This window comes from Pteropus vampyrus, unplaced genomic scaffold (assembly GCF_000151845.1).
Source record: "Pteropus vampyrus isolate Shadow unplaced genomic scaffold, Pvam_2.0 Scaffold123, whole genome shotgun sequence".
Taxonomy (NCBI): Eukaryota; Metazoa; Chordata; class Mammalia; order Chiroptera; family Pteropodidae; genus Pteropus; species Pteropus vampyrus.
Genome location: NW_011888904.1, coordinates 4219976 through 4236819, shown reverse-complemented (window position 1 = coordinate 4236819; position 16844 = coordinate 4219976). Strand labels below are relative to the sequence as shown.

The window sequence follows — 16844 nt, the reverse complement described above, 5'->3', positions numbered from 1 at the left end:
TTATATCCATATGTATACATATGCCACGTGTATGTATTTTATAAACATTACATTCTATATTATGATTTTGTTAAATTATATAGACATATAGACAAAGACTTAAAGAGAACATGGACAAATAAAAATCATTTTTAATTAACAGATTTGTGAATGATCTCATTTGGTAAATAGTCATTTTAACTGAATTTTAGTTAACAAAGAAAAAATACATTAAACATTTATAGAAACGACCCAGAATTTCTACCTCTTTGTCTTGAATGTTAGGGTCTGCATTATTTTCCATGAGTACTGCCATGCAGTTGATGTATCCCCCATATGCAGCACACTGCAAAGGGGTCCTTCCTGCATAATCTTGCACATTTGGATTGATCTTGTTTTCTATCAATATCTGGCAAACATCAGCATTTCCTCCCAGCGCTGCCCAATGTAGAAGAGAATGTCCATCTTGGTCAACTAGATCTACCCTTGCTCCACCTGAAAAAGCAAAAATATAATGAAAATGTTTAATATAGACAGCATTTACCAAAAAGAATAGAAGTTTAAAAAATATAACAACGGTCCCTCAAATGCTTTTTTACTCTTAGCAAAATGCTTCCACGTATATTACCTACTTCAGATTTTTACAATAAGCATGTGAGTTGATCAGGGTAGGCATCATTTCCCTTTTACATAAAATAAAGCTGAAGATCAGGCATATGAAGTGATATTTTTCCAAAATCACACAACTACCAACAGATGGAGCTAGGACCTCGAGTTTCCTGATGCCACGTGTGGCGCTCTTCCCTCCACCCTTCTATCCAGGTGGCTCTCTGCTACGTCAAGCTTTGTATTTCAAATCACGAATGCAAGAACTCCTGCCTTTTGAGAGTGACTTAATAACTAACCTTTAATAAGCGTCTGAATCACATCCTTGTGTCCCATCTCACAGGCTCGGAAAAGGGGAGTATGTTTCATGACATCAGTAGCGTCTACTTGAGCATTATTTTCCAATAATAACTTCACGGTGCTGACATGGCCAGAAAGGGCAGCAGCGTGTAAAGCTAAAAAGGGAGCAAAAGAAAGTGATGGACTCTTTATTAACAACTTTACCTCTTTATTATGCTAACCATATATCTTTTCCTCTTTAGATTTCCCCACCATTTTGGCTAAATGGAATCTAATCTTAAGGATTCTCTATTTTCCATTTTTGAAGATTTCTATCTTCCTTTCTATTTATAGGTATTATTTATACTTTTTCTTTTTTTTCTACCTTTCTTATCTCACTGTTTTCCTCCCCTTTATCTTGTTGGCCTGAAATGGTCCCTTCTTCTCAGTTGCTAGTTTATTATATTTTCTTCTTTCTGAGAGGGCAAGAGAACAAAAAATGAAAAAGAGAAATAATTTAAATGATGCAGGCAATTCTGCTCACCAATCCACTCAATAAGCATACACCCCTGAGGGATCGTGTGACAGGAGATATCAGTCTACTGTTCCTTCAATTGGTTACACAAGCTATTCTTGCAGCTGGTCTATGTACCCACGAGGTACTGAAAGTTTGTGCATCTTACTTCATTGAGTGTATTTTTCATACAACATAACTCCAAAGGCAAGCCAGCTATTTCCTCACGGCTCAATTTAAGAAACAGCAATTTGTTTCAACATTGGAGAAAACACTGAGATGGAATGTGGTCTCTCCTCTGGTGCTTTTGTAAGGGGTTTGAAAGAGTAATTGTGACTATATGTGAGTTTCATGTTATACTGACCCCTGCCTATGTTATTCCACTCTAGTGCTTGACTTACGCCATCACTTTTTAGATTACTCTGTAAATTCTATTTAAATTAATCACTTTTTACATTCTTCCGAATTTGCTAGGTTAACTATCTAGAGGACCAGGCTAGTTCTTTCTCAGTGTTATGGCTCTATATTGCCTAGAACAATATTTCTGTCATAAAATGTGATCCATGGACCAAACGTGAGATATCTATAAAAATGTGGGTTCCTGGAGATTTATTGAGCACCTGCTAGGAACTAGTATTAATGTAATGATGGGAATTCAGCAGGGAACAAAATAGATAATGTTATAGCCCAGTAGGAGAAGCAAAACAAAAACAAAAACAAAAAAACAAAAAAACCCACCAAAATATAATAACAAGAAAGTACTCAGTAGTGATAGATGGTATAATTAAAGTAATAAAAGGTATTCTGATTTGTAGGGTGACTGGGGGATAACTTTTGATTGGTGGTAAGGGGGAAGCCTTTGCTAAGGAGCTGACATTTAAGGAGAGACTTAAATCATAAAAAAGAGAATGCAATGTAGAGATCTGGAAAGAGAGTAATTTGAGCAAAGGGAATGGTTAGTATAAGGACAGGGATGAATCCATGTGTTTAAGGAAGGCAAGGAAGCTGCAGCACAGTAGGTAGAAAAGGCCAGATCATAAATGGCCATACAGATCAGAGTACTGGGAGATACTGAAGGGCTTTAAATAGGTAAGTGATATTATCTAATTTATGGTTTAAACAGAACACTCTAGCTGTTCTGAGGAAAATGCACTGTAGAATATAAGCAGGGAGATCAGTTAAGACTATTGCAGTAGACTGGGTAAAAAGTGAGAGCTTGAACGAGGGTAACAGGAAAGGAGATGGAGAGAAGTAGAAAGACTTAGAATACATTTTGGAGATGGAGTCAACAGGACTTGTTGACGGAATTTGAAATAGGATCTCTGTCCATATAGTCTGTATTTAAACTAACACCCCAGTAATTCTAATGCACACTTGAGCTTGACAACTCTGATCTGAATGCGTAAGTGTTAGTTTGGACTAGATGAGATTCAGACAGGTGTGAGATATTTCACATATCTGAAGTGCTGTCACGTGGAAGAAAGCAGAGTGAACATTCAATTTGACTCAATATGAAGAAGAATATTCTAAAAGAGTTAGGTAAAGAGGATAGCAGTGGATCCCTCATATTGAAGCTGTTAAAACAGAGACTAAAGACCACTACTTAAAATGTTTATAAGGCAGATTGAAGTGTGATATACTTCAGTGATTTTCACATTTTCAGGGTATAAGAATGCTTCCCCTGCCCCAAATAAAAACTTATAAAACACTCAACATATAAACAGATGAGAGCTGTTCTGACTAAAGTAGGGGTAGAGGGTTATCCATGTAAGCATCTATGCCCTCGGCAACATTTCAAGTACCTCTACAGAAACCTGTTGTCCTGAAGAACATGGCTTGGAAAACCCTGGACTAGATCTAATTTTAAGGTACTTTCTAATTCTGAAATTCTACATTTTGTGATATGGCATCAGGATACAAAAGATATTCTTCATATAAATATCAATGTCAAATAAAAAATAGACAAAATGTCAATTAAGCAAGATAGAACAAATAATCTTATTAAAGGAAATTCCCCATTTTTGACTATTTGCATTTACTTTATGTTAAAATAACCTTAGATGTAACTACTGTTGCCCCCTCTTTGAAAAAGTGCCACAAGTTTACATAGAAGTGCTATTTTTTTTTTTAACTCTAACTTGATATTATGGAAAATTTCAAACATATTCAAAACTAAAGACAATAATCCAGTAAACTCAATATAGCCACCACCCAGCTTCAGCAATTACCAGTACATGGCTAACCTTTTTTCAACTAACTGCTATCTATTCCTCCACTTCTGATCATTTTGAATAAAATTCTAGAGTTGTATCCTTCCATTTGTAAATATTTTGCTAAGAATAGCTGAAAGACATGTGTTTATTTTTAGAAACACAACCACTGTATCAGTTAGGGTTCATTTAGGAGACAGAAACCACGCCAGACACTATAACAGAGAGAATTCAACATAAGGTATTGCTGCTACCTACTGAAGAACTGAAAAAGCAAAAAGGGAACACGAAGGTATCACAGAAGTAGTAAATGCAGGAAACAGCTTCAAATTCTAGGACTAGGGGAACAGAAACAAGAGGATGGAATTATTAACACTTAAAAGCTAAGAAGAGGAGCCCTGCAGAGCTGAAACTCAGACCTCTGAGAAGGGGCTGTGCTTGGCTGGTGCTGGTTCCTATGAAGGGGGTGCTCTGAGGCTGGTACTATTGAGTGATGAAAAAACTGCAAAGTGAAACTGACTGTTGCCATTGGAACGAAGTGTCAGCACTGTGTTGAAGATTTACTAGGGTGATGCTGCCATGAACAGAAAACAAACACATAGAATAGTAAGCAGATAGAAAGATGTAATCTTTTGTTCCTCTTTAAGCTTTCCAGTCTCCTACTGCCACATAAGGGCTGATTCTAACAGGGCACCTGCTGACAAGGGGGAAATGTGTTTTGCAGAGCCCTAGCCCCAGTATTGCAAAGAAAGGATAGTCCCATGTGCCTGATGGCTTTATCATTTTTTACAGGTTATTTATTTGAATCAAGATCCAAATAATGTCTGTATATTGCTGTTGATAAGAACTCTTTTTTTTTTTTTTTTTTTCAGTGGGAAGGGAAAAAACCCTGTAGAGAGATGATGGAGAGAAACTCACTTTCATAGACAAAGAATGTCAGGAAGTATCTCTGACATATAATAAAATCCCCTTAGGAGAAAGAGCCCAGGAAATTAGTGAATCTGAGAAGAATTTATGTCTGAACTCCAACCACGGTGTACATCAGAAAGACACCTTTGGTCGAAAGGATTCATATATCCTCACCTATACTTTATTAAAATACATGAAAAAGTTAAACTAAAAGGCTAGTGATAAATTAAAAGACTGCACACTAATGGAAGTCAGACAAAAATTAAATGTTCAAACTACTTATAAACTAAATGTCTTACATGTCTGCACTTACCTCTTAAGAAGCTTAAGGTCTACTGTGAGGTTTTGATAAAGAAATACTTTTGAAAGTTAAAGCCTTTATCAAAATTGGTATTACCTTAAAATTATTTGTTAAAAACTCTTAAAAAATAACTTAGAGGGTATGGTGGTGTAGGTACAGGGAAAGTGAATACTAGTTGTAGCAACTTCCTTTCCACTTGACCACTCATTGCTGGATCAATAGTTTTGGTGGCCAAGAAAGATCTTATCCAAGACAATAGGTAGCTGCAAATGGTTCTAGTATGTTTCTATAAGTAAGAAAAAAAAAAAAAAAAACCACTGAGAAGCTTGTAGCTGAGTTTTTATTCTATTCAGTGTTATTGTGCTGTAGTATGAATTTTCTTCCAATTCGGATACAGAACACAAAGAACAAATCTCCAAGTTGACAATGAATGCTAAAAAACTTATACTTCTCTTATTAACCAACATGTAGTTAAAGGGCTCTCTTATTAGAGAAAGAGACTGAAAGAAGCATCTAGTAAGACCTTTTGATGCAAAGCTGACTTGAAGCTTTGAAGCTTCTAGAGTCATGAGAGGTTATCTCTAAAATGGCAGATTTAGGATAAGGTAATTCTATTCAAACCTGAGAAAAGAGCATATTAAACATGTACAGTTTTAGAGTACAGGTTTATGCTTTTTTTTTTTTTTTTTTTTACACAAAGATAATCAGAAGAGTTCCCATAATCAAGTCTAAGAAGCAACCAAGGTCTTAAACTAAATAAATGCCTTCATTTACCAGGTAAAAACATAGGCTAATTTTAGTCATAATACCTGCAAGAAACAAAGACTTTGGAGTGATCCTGGCAACCTAAACTGGAAAAGTGAAGATGAAAGTCTAACAACATTAAATTAGGAATAATGATTTTAAGGTACTATTGTACAAGTTTTACAGCACCATCTCCACTTTGGAACCAAATTGATCGTGTCCACCAGTTCTTACCTGTACCTCCATATTTGTCTGCCATGTTAATATCAATATCAGATTTTAAACTCAGCATAGTCCTAAGGACATCATCACTGCCTTTCCCAGCAGCCCACATAAAGGATGTTCTTCCTTCGAGGTCTGAATCATCTTTCACTGAAGGATGTTTTAAAAAGACTTTAACTGTTTCCTGTAAGAAAACTTCATTTAAAAATTTGAGACAAGAGAGTAATATTTTTCATGATAACAAAAGCACCGTTATATGTGACTTCAAATAAGAAGCAAAGTATTTTTACCTGGTTTCGAATCAAATGAAATTATTGTGGGGTTTTGTTGTTGTTGTTTGCTGATATTTTTCAAAAAGAGAACTGCAATCTCTTGTGAATTAATAGAGTCTAAGAAAGTCAAGGGGCTTGAAACTGAGCTTAGAAAATTTGCATAATTATAAAAAAATCATCTTTAGGATTGGCTGATTATCTAAAGCGAGTATTTCTTTCAATAAACATCCACAATGTTCTACCATTCTTTCTTACTATCATTAGCACAGTTACTTAATTACTGGTACCTGTACATATGTTAAATTTGGAGTCTAAAACTTGGGTTCAAGATCTTAGGCAAGTGATTTAATCTCTTGGAACCCTGCTTTCTTGTAAATAGGGATAGCGTGTCTTATCTCATAGGCTTGTATTGAAACATGGATTGAGTTCTGTTTTCCACAGATTGACTAGACTGGGCCAACTGAACTTCTTATGTGTTTGTAACAAGATTCTCATCAAAATCTATCTTGTATTTTTCTGAGATCTTGGAAGATAAAAGAAGATAATGGCTTACCAAAACTCTAGGTGATAAATAAAATCAATTTTTATGAATGCTATAAGAAAGACTATAGCTACAGTTGTTCTGAGCACCAGAGAGAAAAAAAGGTAGGAAATAAGATATTTTAGCCATCTGAGTACTCAAGATATTCAATGGTGCATTTGGTAAGGTCAGGAAGATGGAATTATACTATGCTGAAGATAGCATTCTTATAATTTAATGACACCAAACACGTCATGTAAAAGGCAGCAAAATCAACTTTGGCTGCTTTAATGTGTGCCTCTATGGATAAGTCTGTGGTTCTTGGTGGCCACTCATTCTCAGGAAGCTGAAGCAGCCTAGAGACGATCATGTTGTTGGCTGGACTGAGTGATATAATAGATGAGAAAGTGCTTTGTAAACTATAAAGGTGATAAGGGAAGAACTGTTAATGATATTCGATATCTTTGGAAATACCAATAATTCATATTATTGCTTTCTCAGATATGTAATATACATAATTAACACTAGTAACCATATGAATGCATTCTGTTTCTTGAGTACCCGCTCAATGCCAAGGACTAAACTAGGCACTTGCCATAAATTTTCTCTAATTCTTACAACAATCCTGAAAGAAAAGGTATAATTATGCCCATTTTAAACATGAAGAAACTAAGACTCAGAATGGTTAAGAAACTTGTGCAAGGTTACACAGCTAGCAAATAGCACACTCAAGATTCCAGCCAAGGTTTGTCTAGTTCTAAAGCTTTGCCACACTGCCTTCAGGACAATTATAGATTGCTGAACACTTAAGTTGTCCTTAGTGCTATAAAGTAACAAAAAGATGAAGTATACTTATGGTAATGCAAAATGTTACACCAAAGAGTTAAAATAAAAACTGTATAAAACTTCACATGTGACTAACAATTCTACAAAAACTCAAGACTATCAGTTAACAGTATGAACAATTGTTGAAAGATAACTGCTGTACAAACATCCACAAATGAGCTCATGTTAAATGGTGAAATATGAATAAGGTCAGTGGATTACATAAATGTCAATTTTCTGTTTATGATATTGTATTATACTTTTGCAAGATATTACCATTGGGGTAAATAGAGTGAAGGGTACATGGGCTCTCATGGTTTCATTTTTATAAATGCAAAAAAATTTACAATTGTATCAAAATTAAAATTTAATCAAGAAAAAAAGATAATTTTCACGTTTTACTTACAGCAAAGTTACTCTGAGCTGCATAGTGCAAGGGTGTTGCTCCTTGGCTATCAGAAGGGATGGTTCCAGATTTATTTCTTTCTAAAAGGAGATGGACAATCTGTGCATGGCCTGAAGTAGACAAAACGAGGTAGCTGTCATATATCAAGGACATTAATTAATTTATAATCTATTTAAAAGAAAGGGGTAAGAAAAGTCACTAGCACATAGTATAGCATTCAAAATGGTTTCTGAACAGCAGCCCTCAGTGCAGCTTCTTCTTACTTCTCTTAAAATACTATGATAATATAGAACAAAGGCAAAAACTTACAACACTAAAAACTTAAATGTTCAATCAGGAAGGAAATAACATTAATTATTATTGCCAGATTGAAAAAAAGGCAACACTAGATATCAGCTCACTGCATTCCCTGGCTTCACTTTATAAAACTGCCTATAAGAAAGGAGGAAGGTGTGTTAAAAGCCAGCCCCTCTCAGTCGTCAATGCCCGCAGTCTCCAGGTTCCATTGCACAACCAATCAGGACTGCACACCTGCTCTCTTCTACTGTCCAGGAGGACAAACTACAATTCAATCTCCTGACTCTCCGAGGTCTCCTATCTCTCCCCTCTAATCTCCCTCCTCCAATATTTTAACATCTAGGCAGTGATTTCAAATCATAAGAAACAAATGTGCAGGAATGATGTGGTGGTGAAGAAAATATTCTACAGTACAATCTGGAGGATGTGTCTCCACAAGGAAAGAACTGATGAAAGGATCAAAGGATGAACAAACCTGTCAGCACTATATTTAGGAAACCTGAATTTCATAAATTCTCTTGCTTCAGCATATTGGGGAACCAGGCAACGAAGAAGATGTCACATTAATAGGGCAAGCATACACTGTGTGAGAGCCAGGCAGAACAATAGAATTTAGTGAGAGTTCTCGTCTACCTGCTCTCCAGCCATAGTTTGAGATTGAGTTCTCCATAACACAAATGGATGAAAGTAGGATCAAAGGCAATCCATGTCACACAGTCAACTGAAACATATCTTACTTTATTTGAAGGATAAAGAGAAGCATTCAGTAAAGGCTATATGAAAACATACTATAGGACAAGGGAAAAGGAACACCATCAGAAAGATAAGAGCATACCTCAGAAAATGATCTAGAGAAGGATCCAGAGGAAAATTTCAAGAAACTGTTTGGTAACCTTGATTTAGTGCAAAGAGATGGTGGCTCTATGCAGTGAAACAGAACATCCTAAGAAGAAAACAGAATGAAATGAAAACATAATGGAATGAGGTAAAAGGGGACATAGACTGAGATAAAAGGAAATATGGATGAGAGAAGGAAATCAAATAAAATATATAAGGGACAGAAAGAAAGCAGAACTTAGGGAACAGAAAGCCAAGTTAGTGATGTGGAGATAAATTTGTGAAATCCTCCTAGAATGCAGAAAGAAAGAAAAAAAAGGGATGAAATTGCACATTGAAATGAACTCTAAATAACAATTATAAATCCGACTATAAAACTGAATGCAAATGTAAAAATCATTCTCAAAAGACAATGCTTAATTTAAAAACTAAGACTATAATAATGATCGAGGAAAACCTCAGGCCACATTAACGAATACTAGAAGAGTATTAAGTAAAAGTGTGCTAAATTCTTCATTTTAAATAGGTTAGAATTAACAGATACAGTTTTGTGTTTTGACTCTGATTCAAGTTTTAAAAAGTTTTTGATCAATTTAAAAGTAACCACTAATAAAACTTTAAAAGCTCCTAAAACATTAGGCAATTCATACCAAATAACAACAAACCTAATCCGTACATTAAAAGGCAGAAAACAAAGGAAATAGGAAAACAAAAGCAAAAAACAAACAAACAAACCCAAAACACTATCAGTATTCAAAAAGCAGAATAGCAGGAAAAAGATCAAATTATATATCTCCTAACAATGACTTTCAATGGGTAAAATGCCTTCACTAAGAGAGGACTCTCAGATTGCCCCTTCAAAGCAGACATATACACATATATGACTCTCTCATCTAAAAAAGGGATCCCCAAAAAGGTTACATAAAAGGCATATTAGTAAAATAGGAAGAAAAAAAATCAAACATATCCATACATAAAATTAAAGCCCTTCTCCCTAAAAATAAAGACACTGAATATAAAAAGAGGATTATTTTACATTTATATTTGTAAATGAATTTATATTACTTTTAAATAAAAATTAAATGCTAAGACATGATGTTGAAATTAAAACAAATATAAAACAGATAATACATTTATATTACTAAAATTTAGGCATAAACAGATGGACTTAGGTGTAAAATAATGTCACATAATTAAAAATTAAAACAATTAAATAGAAGATGGGACCTAGGAGAACAGAAGTCATAGAAAGTTTCCTATACTCATGCAGTTCCTCCTACTATTGATCTTTTGATTCACATTCAACTCACCTAGTAAAGCTGCCCAATGAAGTGGGGTTCGAAACAAGTTATCATAAGATGTTATATTACAGCTTTCATATGAGGTCAAGACATCAACCACCGTCACGTTCCCATCGGCGACTGCAAAGTGAAGGGGTGTCCGACCCTCGTAGTCTTGCCAGTTCAGTAAAGACTCTGTTGGAGCAGCATCCTGTTTTTAAGGAACCAAGGACTTCAGACAGACATTGACTTCTCAATAAATCATATTTGCCATAAGTATTAACTGAGCAGTTTTCTAAACCTCTATATTCTTGCAGCACAAGTAAAGTATAAAATTTAGAAAAAAAGTATACATCTAAATCTTTAAAAATATTTTTGCATTTAACTATGAAAAGTACAGAAAAGATAATAAATACCATGTACTGATTATCTAGATTAAATGGGTATCAAAATTTTGCCTAATGTACTTTGGTATTTGTTATGAATTGAGCTATAGCTGTATGTTTTGTTCTTTTGCTAAATATGTATGAATCCATGAATAATACATAAATTTCATGTGTTTTTAATATTTACTCTTATGAATTATACTATGTATATCCTTTGGCGATTTTTTCTTTCAACACTATGCTTTTGGGTATACCAGTTCATTAGTTAAACCAAAACTTAGTTATCTATTCTCCTACTAAGGGACATTTAGGTTATTTACATTTTTTCCAACTATTAACAATTATGTTACAATAAACATACTTCCTTTACTTGTCCCCTTGTGGCACATGTGTGACATTTTTCTCTAGCCAGACCTGTAGAATGGGAATTGTAGGGCTGAAGGACATCTGCATCTTCAACTGGATATTGTGAAGCTGTTCTCCAAATGGTTGTACCAATTAGCGTGTCTATGCCAATGCATAAAAGTTTTTACTACCCAAATGCTGGTACAAATAAGCCATTTGATATTATCAAGCTTACTACATTTTCCCCTTATAGGTATGAAAGATATTTCACCGGTGTTTTAATTCGTATTTATTTTATAAATGAGGTTGAGATTTTTTTAATCATATATTAATTGGCTATTCAGTTTTATTTCTCTGTAAATTGACAGTTCACAACATTTACCCATTTTTCTACTGGATTTTTGTAGCAAATAGTATGAGGCACTGCTTAGGCTCCCCTTCAACACTAAAGGACTTACTTCTCCCAATGCTGGGAGTACTGCCAGCAGATGACCCTAAACAGTCAGCTTTCTGGAACCGCTTCAGTTACAGAGAGTTACCTCACCCAATGCCATGCCCCTTCCCAGATTAGGTCATAACCAAAGGCAAGACCTCTTGCCCCTATTTGAGAACTCTGAAGGGCCATCCTAGATTTACAGCTGCCTATACAGTCAGCCTATTTTACAAAAAAAAAAAAGAAAGAAAGAAAAAAGAAAGGTATTATAAACACTTCAAAAAAAGATGTAGAATATTACCATGATGGTATTTTAGGCCCTTGAGTTTCCCGAAGACTAAGATATGTTTACAAGGGGGAAAAAAAGACAAATCTGTGAGGAAATAAGATATTATGAGTGAGAATTATCCTAGGACTTCACACATAAAGCATATACAATAGCTATGCAAATAAAACCATGAGAAAAGAATTTTGGACAAGCCTTTTCTCAACTAACAGCTTGAATGTGCTTTGGGAATACTAATATGATTTTTTAATTAACATTAATTCTGCTTAGCTTCAACTATGAAAGAAATGGGGTTTCTTCAAACATCAATTAACAAAGTAAACCCCGATAAAGGAAAAATACTCTCTCTCCACTTACAGCTCACAGCAGGAAATTCCCCTGCTGAGTCTTTCCCAAGGTCTCTCTATATAAAGTCTTTCTGATGAACTTGCTAGAGCCTTAATGAGAATGAATCAGCACATATTTTCCATCATATAAACAGAAACATTTACTTTCATGAAAGGAGACAGCATGCTTGACTCTCCCCAGCTCACCACATAATATCTTCAGTTTTCCTCCTTCCTCATAATTTATTTCTCATAGTATTTTCATTAGAGTAATTCCTCAGGGTTTCTCAAACCTGAGGACTATAACTAAACATCAGAGATTAAAAAAAAAAATACAAAATAACTATCAATAAAACATGTACATAAATGAAAAATGAAATAAAAAGTGAGCAAGGAACAAAAACTATCAAAGCAACTAGGCAGATTTGAAAAAGAATGAAATAGAACTTTTAGAAGTGAAAATATAATTACTAAGATTAAAGAGCCAATGAATATGGTAAACAAGTGGTTGGACTCAGCTGAAGAAAGACTTAGTAAACTGGAAGACAGATCTTACCCAAAACGGAGCAGAGAGAGTGAGAGAGAGAGAGAGAGAGATGATGAAAATGTAAAAGAGAAGTTAAGAGAAATGGAGAATAAAATGAAAAGGTCTAAAATATGTACAAATAGAGAACATAAAGGCAAGAGTAGAGACAATGAAAAAGAATCAATATTTAAAAAGATAATAGCTATATATTTTCTAGAACTGAGATACAATAATCAGAATGTATCTCAAACAGAGAGGAAAAAAGCCGCACCTACACGCACTGTAGCAAACATTGTAGAATGTCATATAGAGAAGGATTTAAAAGCAGCCTGAGAGGAAAGATGAATCAACTCTAAAGAAATGACAATTAGACTAAGAGAAACAATGATAGACAGAAAGCAGCAAAATAATAGTCTGAAAGAGTTGAGAAAAGTAACTGCCTAGAATTTCCTATGTATGTATTTGAGCGCAACAGAGAAATACAAACGTTCTTATTTTAAAAAAGAGTTTAACACCAATAGATAGACAATAAAGAAAGTTCTAAGAATTATATTTCAGGAAGTAAGATAATAACATTAGGGGAAAAAACTGAGATTCAAGAACAAATGCAGAGCAAAGAAATTAGTTATCATGTACAAAGAAATAAATAATCATTGTAAATACAAAATAATAACTTTTAACATCTAATTTATATTGCACAATAGGACAAAATATTAAATTACCATAGTATGTAAGCAGAAATTTGGGAAGAAGTGATCAGAGAACCTCAAAAAAATCTACTGATAAATAGTCAAAACCAATAAAAAAGTATAGCAAGTTAGTTGGATATTCAATGGGCAAAAATATCAATTGCATTTCTATACACTTTAACCAGCTAAATATATACCTATGGATATGCTAAAAAAAAAAAAAGTTCAAAGCAGCATTGTTTATAAACAGCAAAAAAGCTGGAAACAGTTCCAAATGTTTGTCAATGACAAAATGAATAATGTGTGGTTTATTCATAAAATGAGGTACTATGTAGCCATAAAAATTAATATGTTATAGCTATACAAAGCGATATAGATAAAATCACCAGCATGATGTTGAACAAGAAAATCATGTTGCAAAAAAACACATAAAATATGACTCCATGTATATATAATTCAAAAACATTAAAAAATAAACAATATATTGTTTAGGGACATGAATATATGTGGTAAAACTATAATGAAAATCAGTGGAATGATATACACAAAATTGAGGCTAGTGGTTGCCTCTGAGAAAGGAGAGAATCCAATGGTACTGGGAGGTACCCAGGGAACTTGAAAGGTAATTAACAGTAATGTACTTTTACTTAATCTCAGTGATGAGTACATTTGTTGTTTCCCTATTCTTAATATCTTACATGTATTTTACAAATAATCACTTATATCTATTCACTATTTAATAAAAACAAGTATACAACAAAGTCAGGGAGTGATAAATAGAAATTCAGGAAAGTAGTTGATGGAGAACAGGAATGAGCATGGGGAGAGAATGCATTTGGAAACTGGCATGCAGAAAACTTCTATGTGGTCACGGAATGGTATTAAAATGTTCTATTTCTTGAGTGATGGGTTCACATTTGTAGTATTTTTTTCCTTCATAATTTGCTTGCGTGGCATATACAGTATATGGTTTTGTGTATATCAGGTATTTCACAGGAAAAAAAAATTTCGAAAGGCCATCAAGGTCTAACAGCACCGCTGTACTTACCAGAATACACCGTGCTGTGTGAACAGCACTCGGATCTTTGTGGTTGGCCGCCCAGTGAAGTGGGATCTTGCCTTCGACATCAGGAATCCCAATGTTGGAATCATGCTTGATAAGCAGCTTCACATGCTCGGGGTTATTGTAGTAGGCACTCCAGTGCAGAGCTGTTTGCTGCAAAATTGAGATAGATTCTCAGACCAACAACAACGACAGTAACAGTAACAATGCAACAACAAATGTTCCCCAAGCTTTTACTGTGTAATAGGCACTGTCGTATGAGTTTTATCTCATGTAGTTGTCATGATAACTCTGGGAGATAAATACTCTTGAATTTATATATGATTGATGAGGAAAATGAGCACAAGGAGGATAAGTAATCTGCTCAAGGACATAAAAGTAATAAGTAGCCAAATTGAGATTTTAACCCAGGTAGTCTGACTCCAGAATCTTCCCTCTTAATCATGACAGGCATTTAGGTCATCAGATACTACTAAATGATAACACTGAGAAGAGAAAAGCAGCCCAATAATTTATGAATTATTATCAACAAAATAGGTGATGATCTTGATGTTATGCCAAGTATCTTAAAAATTTGATAGAATGTTTTGAATTTTAATATTTATCAAAAAGAAGATCCATGCGTAGGAAATCACAGGCCTGGAATCCGTTTCTTATATCAAAGGATAAATATAACTATAATTTTACCAGATAAATTGTTAGACCTACTTACTGATGAAAGATACATTTTACAGATTTGCTTTATTTTAGATAAAAGTTAAAAGTGAACATCCTGAACTTGTTGACGTTGCTTTGAAATCGCTTCTGCTTTCTCATCAACACACCTCAGTGAGGCTGCTGTCCCTAAACCGGGAGAGTTATTAAGGAGACACACAGAAATAGTTTAGATATACATTATCCTTTCAAGTAGCAGTTATCCATCCAATTTAGAATTAGATCATTTAACAGCAGGAACCAAACTCACTTGTCACATTAAAAATTTTAAATATTGACATACACGGTATTCATTCAATGTGTACCTACAAGCATTAATATGAAGAGTCACCATTTAACTTATTACTTTTTATTTAGTAATAACTGCAGGAAAAAAGTCACAGACATAATAGCAATTAATTGCCTATAACTACATTTTCAATATACAACATATACAGTTGCTGTAATTCTTTTTTCCCATGTTATGTTTGTTCTGAATATTTTTACTGAAATGTAACATTATGTCTGTTGAGTCTAATAGTAAAAAGTTTGAGGTTGTATTTTCTACATCTCTGTTTTTTTATTTTTCTAGTAATTTTCTCTTTTTTTTCTGTGATAAAATACACATAAAATTTACTATTTTAGCTGTTTTTAAGTGTACAGTTCAGTAGCATTAAGTACATTCGCATTGTTGTGCAACCATCAGCACCATCCATTCTCACTATTTTTCATCTTCCCAAACTGAAACTCCATACTCATTTAACAATAACTCCCAATTCTCACCTCCTCCTAGCCCTTGGCTAGGTATCTCATAAGTAGAATCATATAATATTTATCCTTTCGTGTTTATTTCACTTAGCTTAATGCCTTCAAAGTTCATCCATGTTGTAGCAAGTGTCTGAATTTCATTCCTTTTAAGGCTGAATAATATCCTACTGTAGGTATATACTACATTTTATTTATTTAGCCATCTGTCAATGGACATTTGCGTTGTTTCCATTTTTTTGGCTACTGTGAATAATGTTGATATGAACATGGATATACAAATACCTGTCCTAGTTTCTGATTTCAGTTCTTAAAGAATTACTGGATCATATGGTAATTCTATGTTTAATTTTTTGAGGAACTGCCATACTGTTTTCCACAATGGCTGCACCATTTTATATTCCTACCAGGATTGCACAAGGGTTCAAATTTCTTTATATCCTCACTAGCACTTGTTATTTTTTTTGCGTGTGTAAGATAATAGCATCCTAAAGGGTGTGAAGTCCTATGTCATGGTGGTTTTAATTTGTATTTCTTTAATGATTAGTGATGTTGAACATCTTTTCAAGTATTTGCTGGCTATTTGTATATCTTCTTTGGAGAAATGTCTATTCGAGTTCTTGGTGAACAACACATTTTTTAATTGTGTTGTTCATTTTTTGTTGTTCATTTTTAATGTATGTTATATAATTATTGGTCTGTGACAGACTGGAAATTAAAAGACAAACAAACTGATCCTTTCCCTCGGATATTTTGAGAAACACTGCTCCAGGCTTTTATTTTGCTCTCTTCTCTGTGTCTGCCTGGACTGTGTAGACCATTTTTCATTTGTCTGACTCAATAACCTCCCATTTCTGTTCAATATGGAAGAATATACAGATGCTGGAAGACAGCAGAAAGTTTCTAGAATATTTGGGAAAGACATTATAAAGCCCAAAGACATTTGTAGCTTCTTACATGATTAACAGGTATTTGTGGATTTATCAAAGTGCTCTTTTCAGTGAAATATTAGCACTAGAAATGCTGAGTTAGGAATATTTTAGTTTATAAAAGCTGTAAAATAAAGTTGATTATAAAACTCTGGGTTATGTGAGTGACTACTAAACAAAATCTGAAAACTACATAAAAAAC

General features: G+C 34.0%; 2 protein-coding genes across 3 annotated transcripts in view; both read right to left on the bottom strand.

The window, feature by feature from the left end:
• LOC111728740 (inversin-like) overlaps nt 1-14410 on the bottom strand; it is a 58696-nt gene extending 44286 nt beyond the window's left edge. Inside the window, exons 1-6 of one of the 2 annotated variants that reach the window (XM_023534264.1) lie at nt 14241-14410; nt 10232-10412; nt 7788-7897; nt 5777-5948; nt 885-1040; nt 245-474 (exon numbers count right to left, since the gene is read on the bottom strand). In XM_023534264.1, coding sequence (XP_023390032.1) covers nt 245-474; nt 885-1040; nt 5777-5876 — 486 coding nt within the window. In that variant the 5' untranslated portion in view covers nt 5877-5948; nt 7788-7897; nt 10232-10412; nt 14241-14410. Of the gene's footprint in view, nt 1-244; nt 475-884; nt 1041-5776; nt 5949-7787; nt 7898-10231; nt 10413-14240 lie in introns of those variants that run through there. The other variant, XM_023534263.1, reaches the window with a different exon arrangement.
• Nucleotides 7773-16844, bottom strand: part of LOC105296290 (inversin) — a 66020-nt gene continuing 56948 nt past the window's right edge. Inside the window, exons 5-7 of the mRNA XM_023534236.1 lie at nt 14241-14408; nt 10232-10412; nt 7773-7897 (exon numbers count right to left, since the gene is read on the bottom strand). Coding sequence (XP_023390004.1) covers nt 7773-7897; nt 10232-10412; nt 14241-14408 — 474 coding nt within the window. The remainder of the gene's footprint in view (nt 7898-10231; nt 10413-14240; nt 14409-16844) is intronic.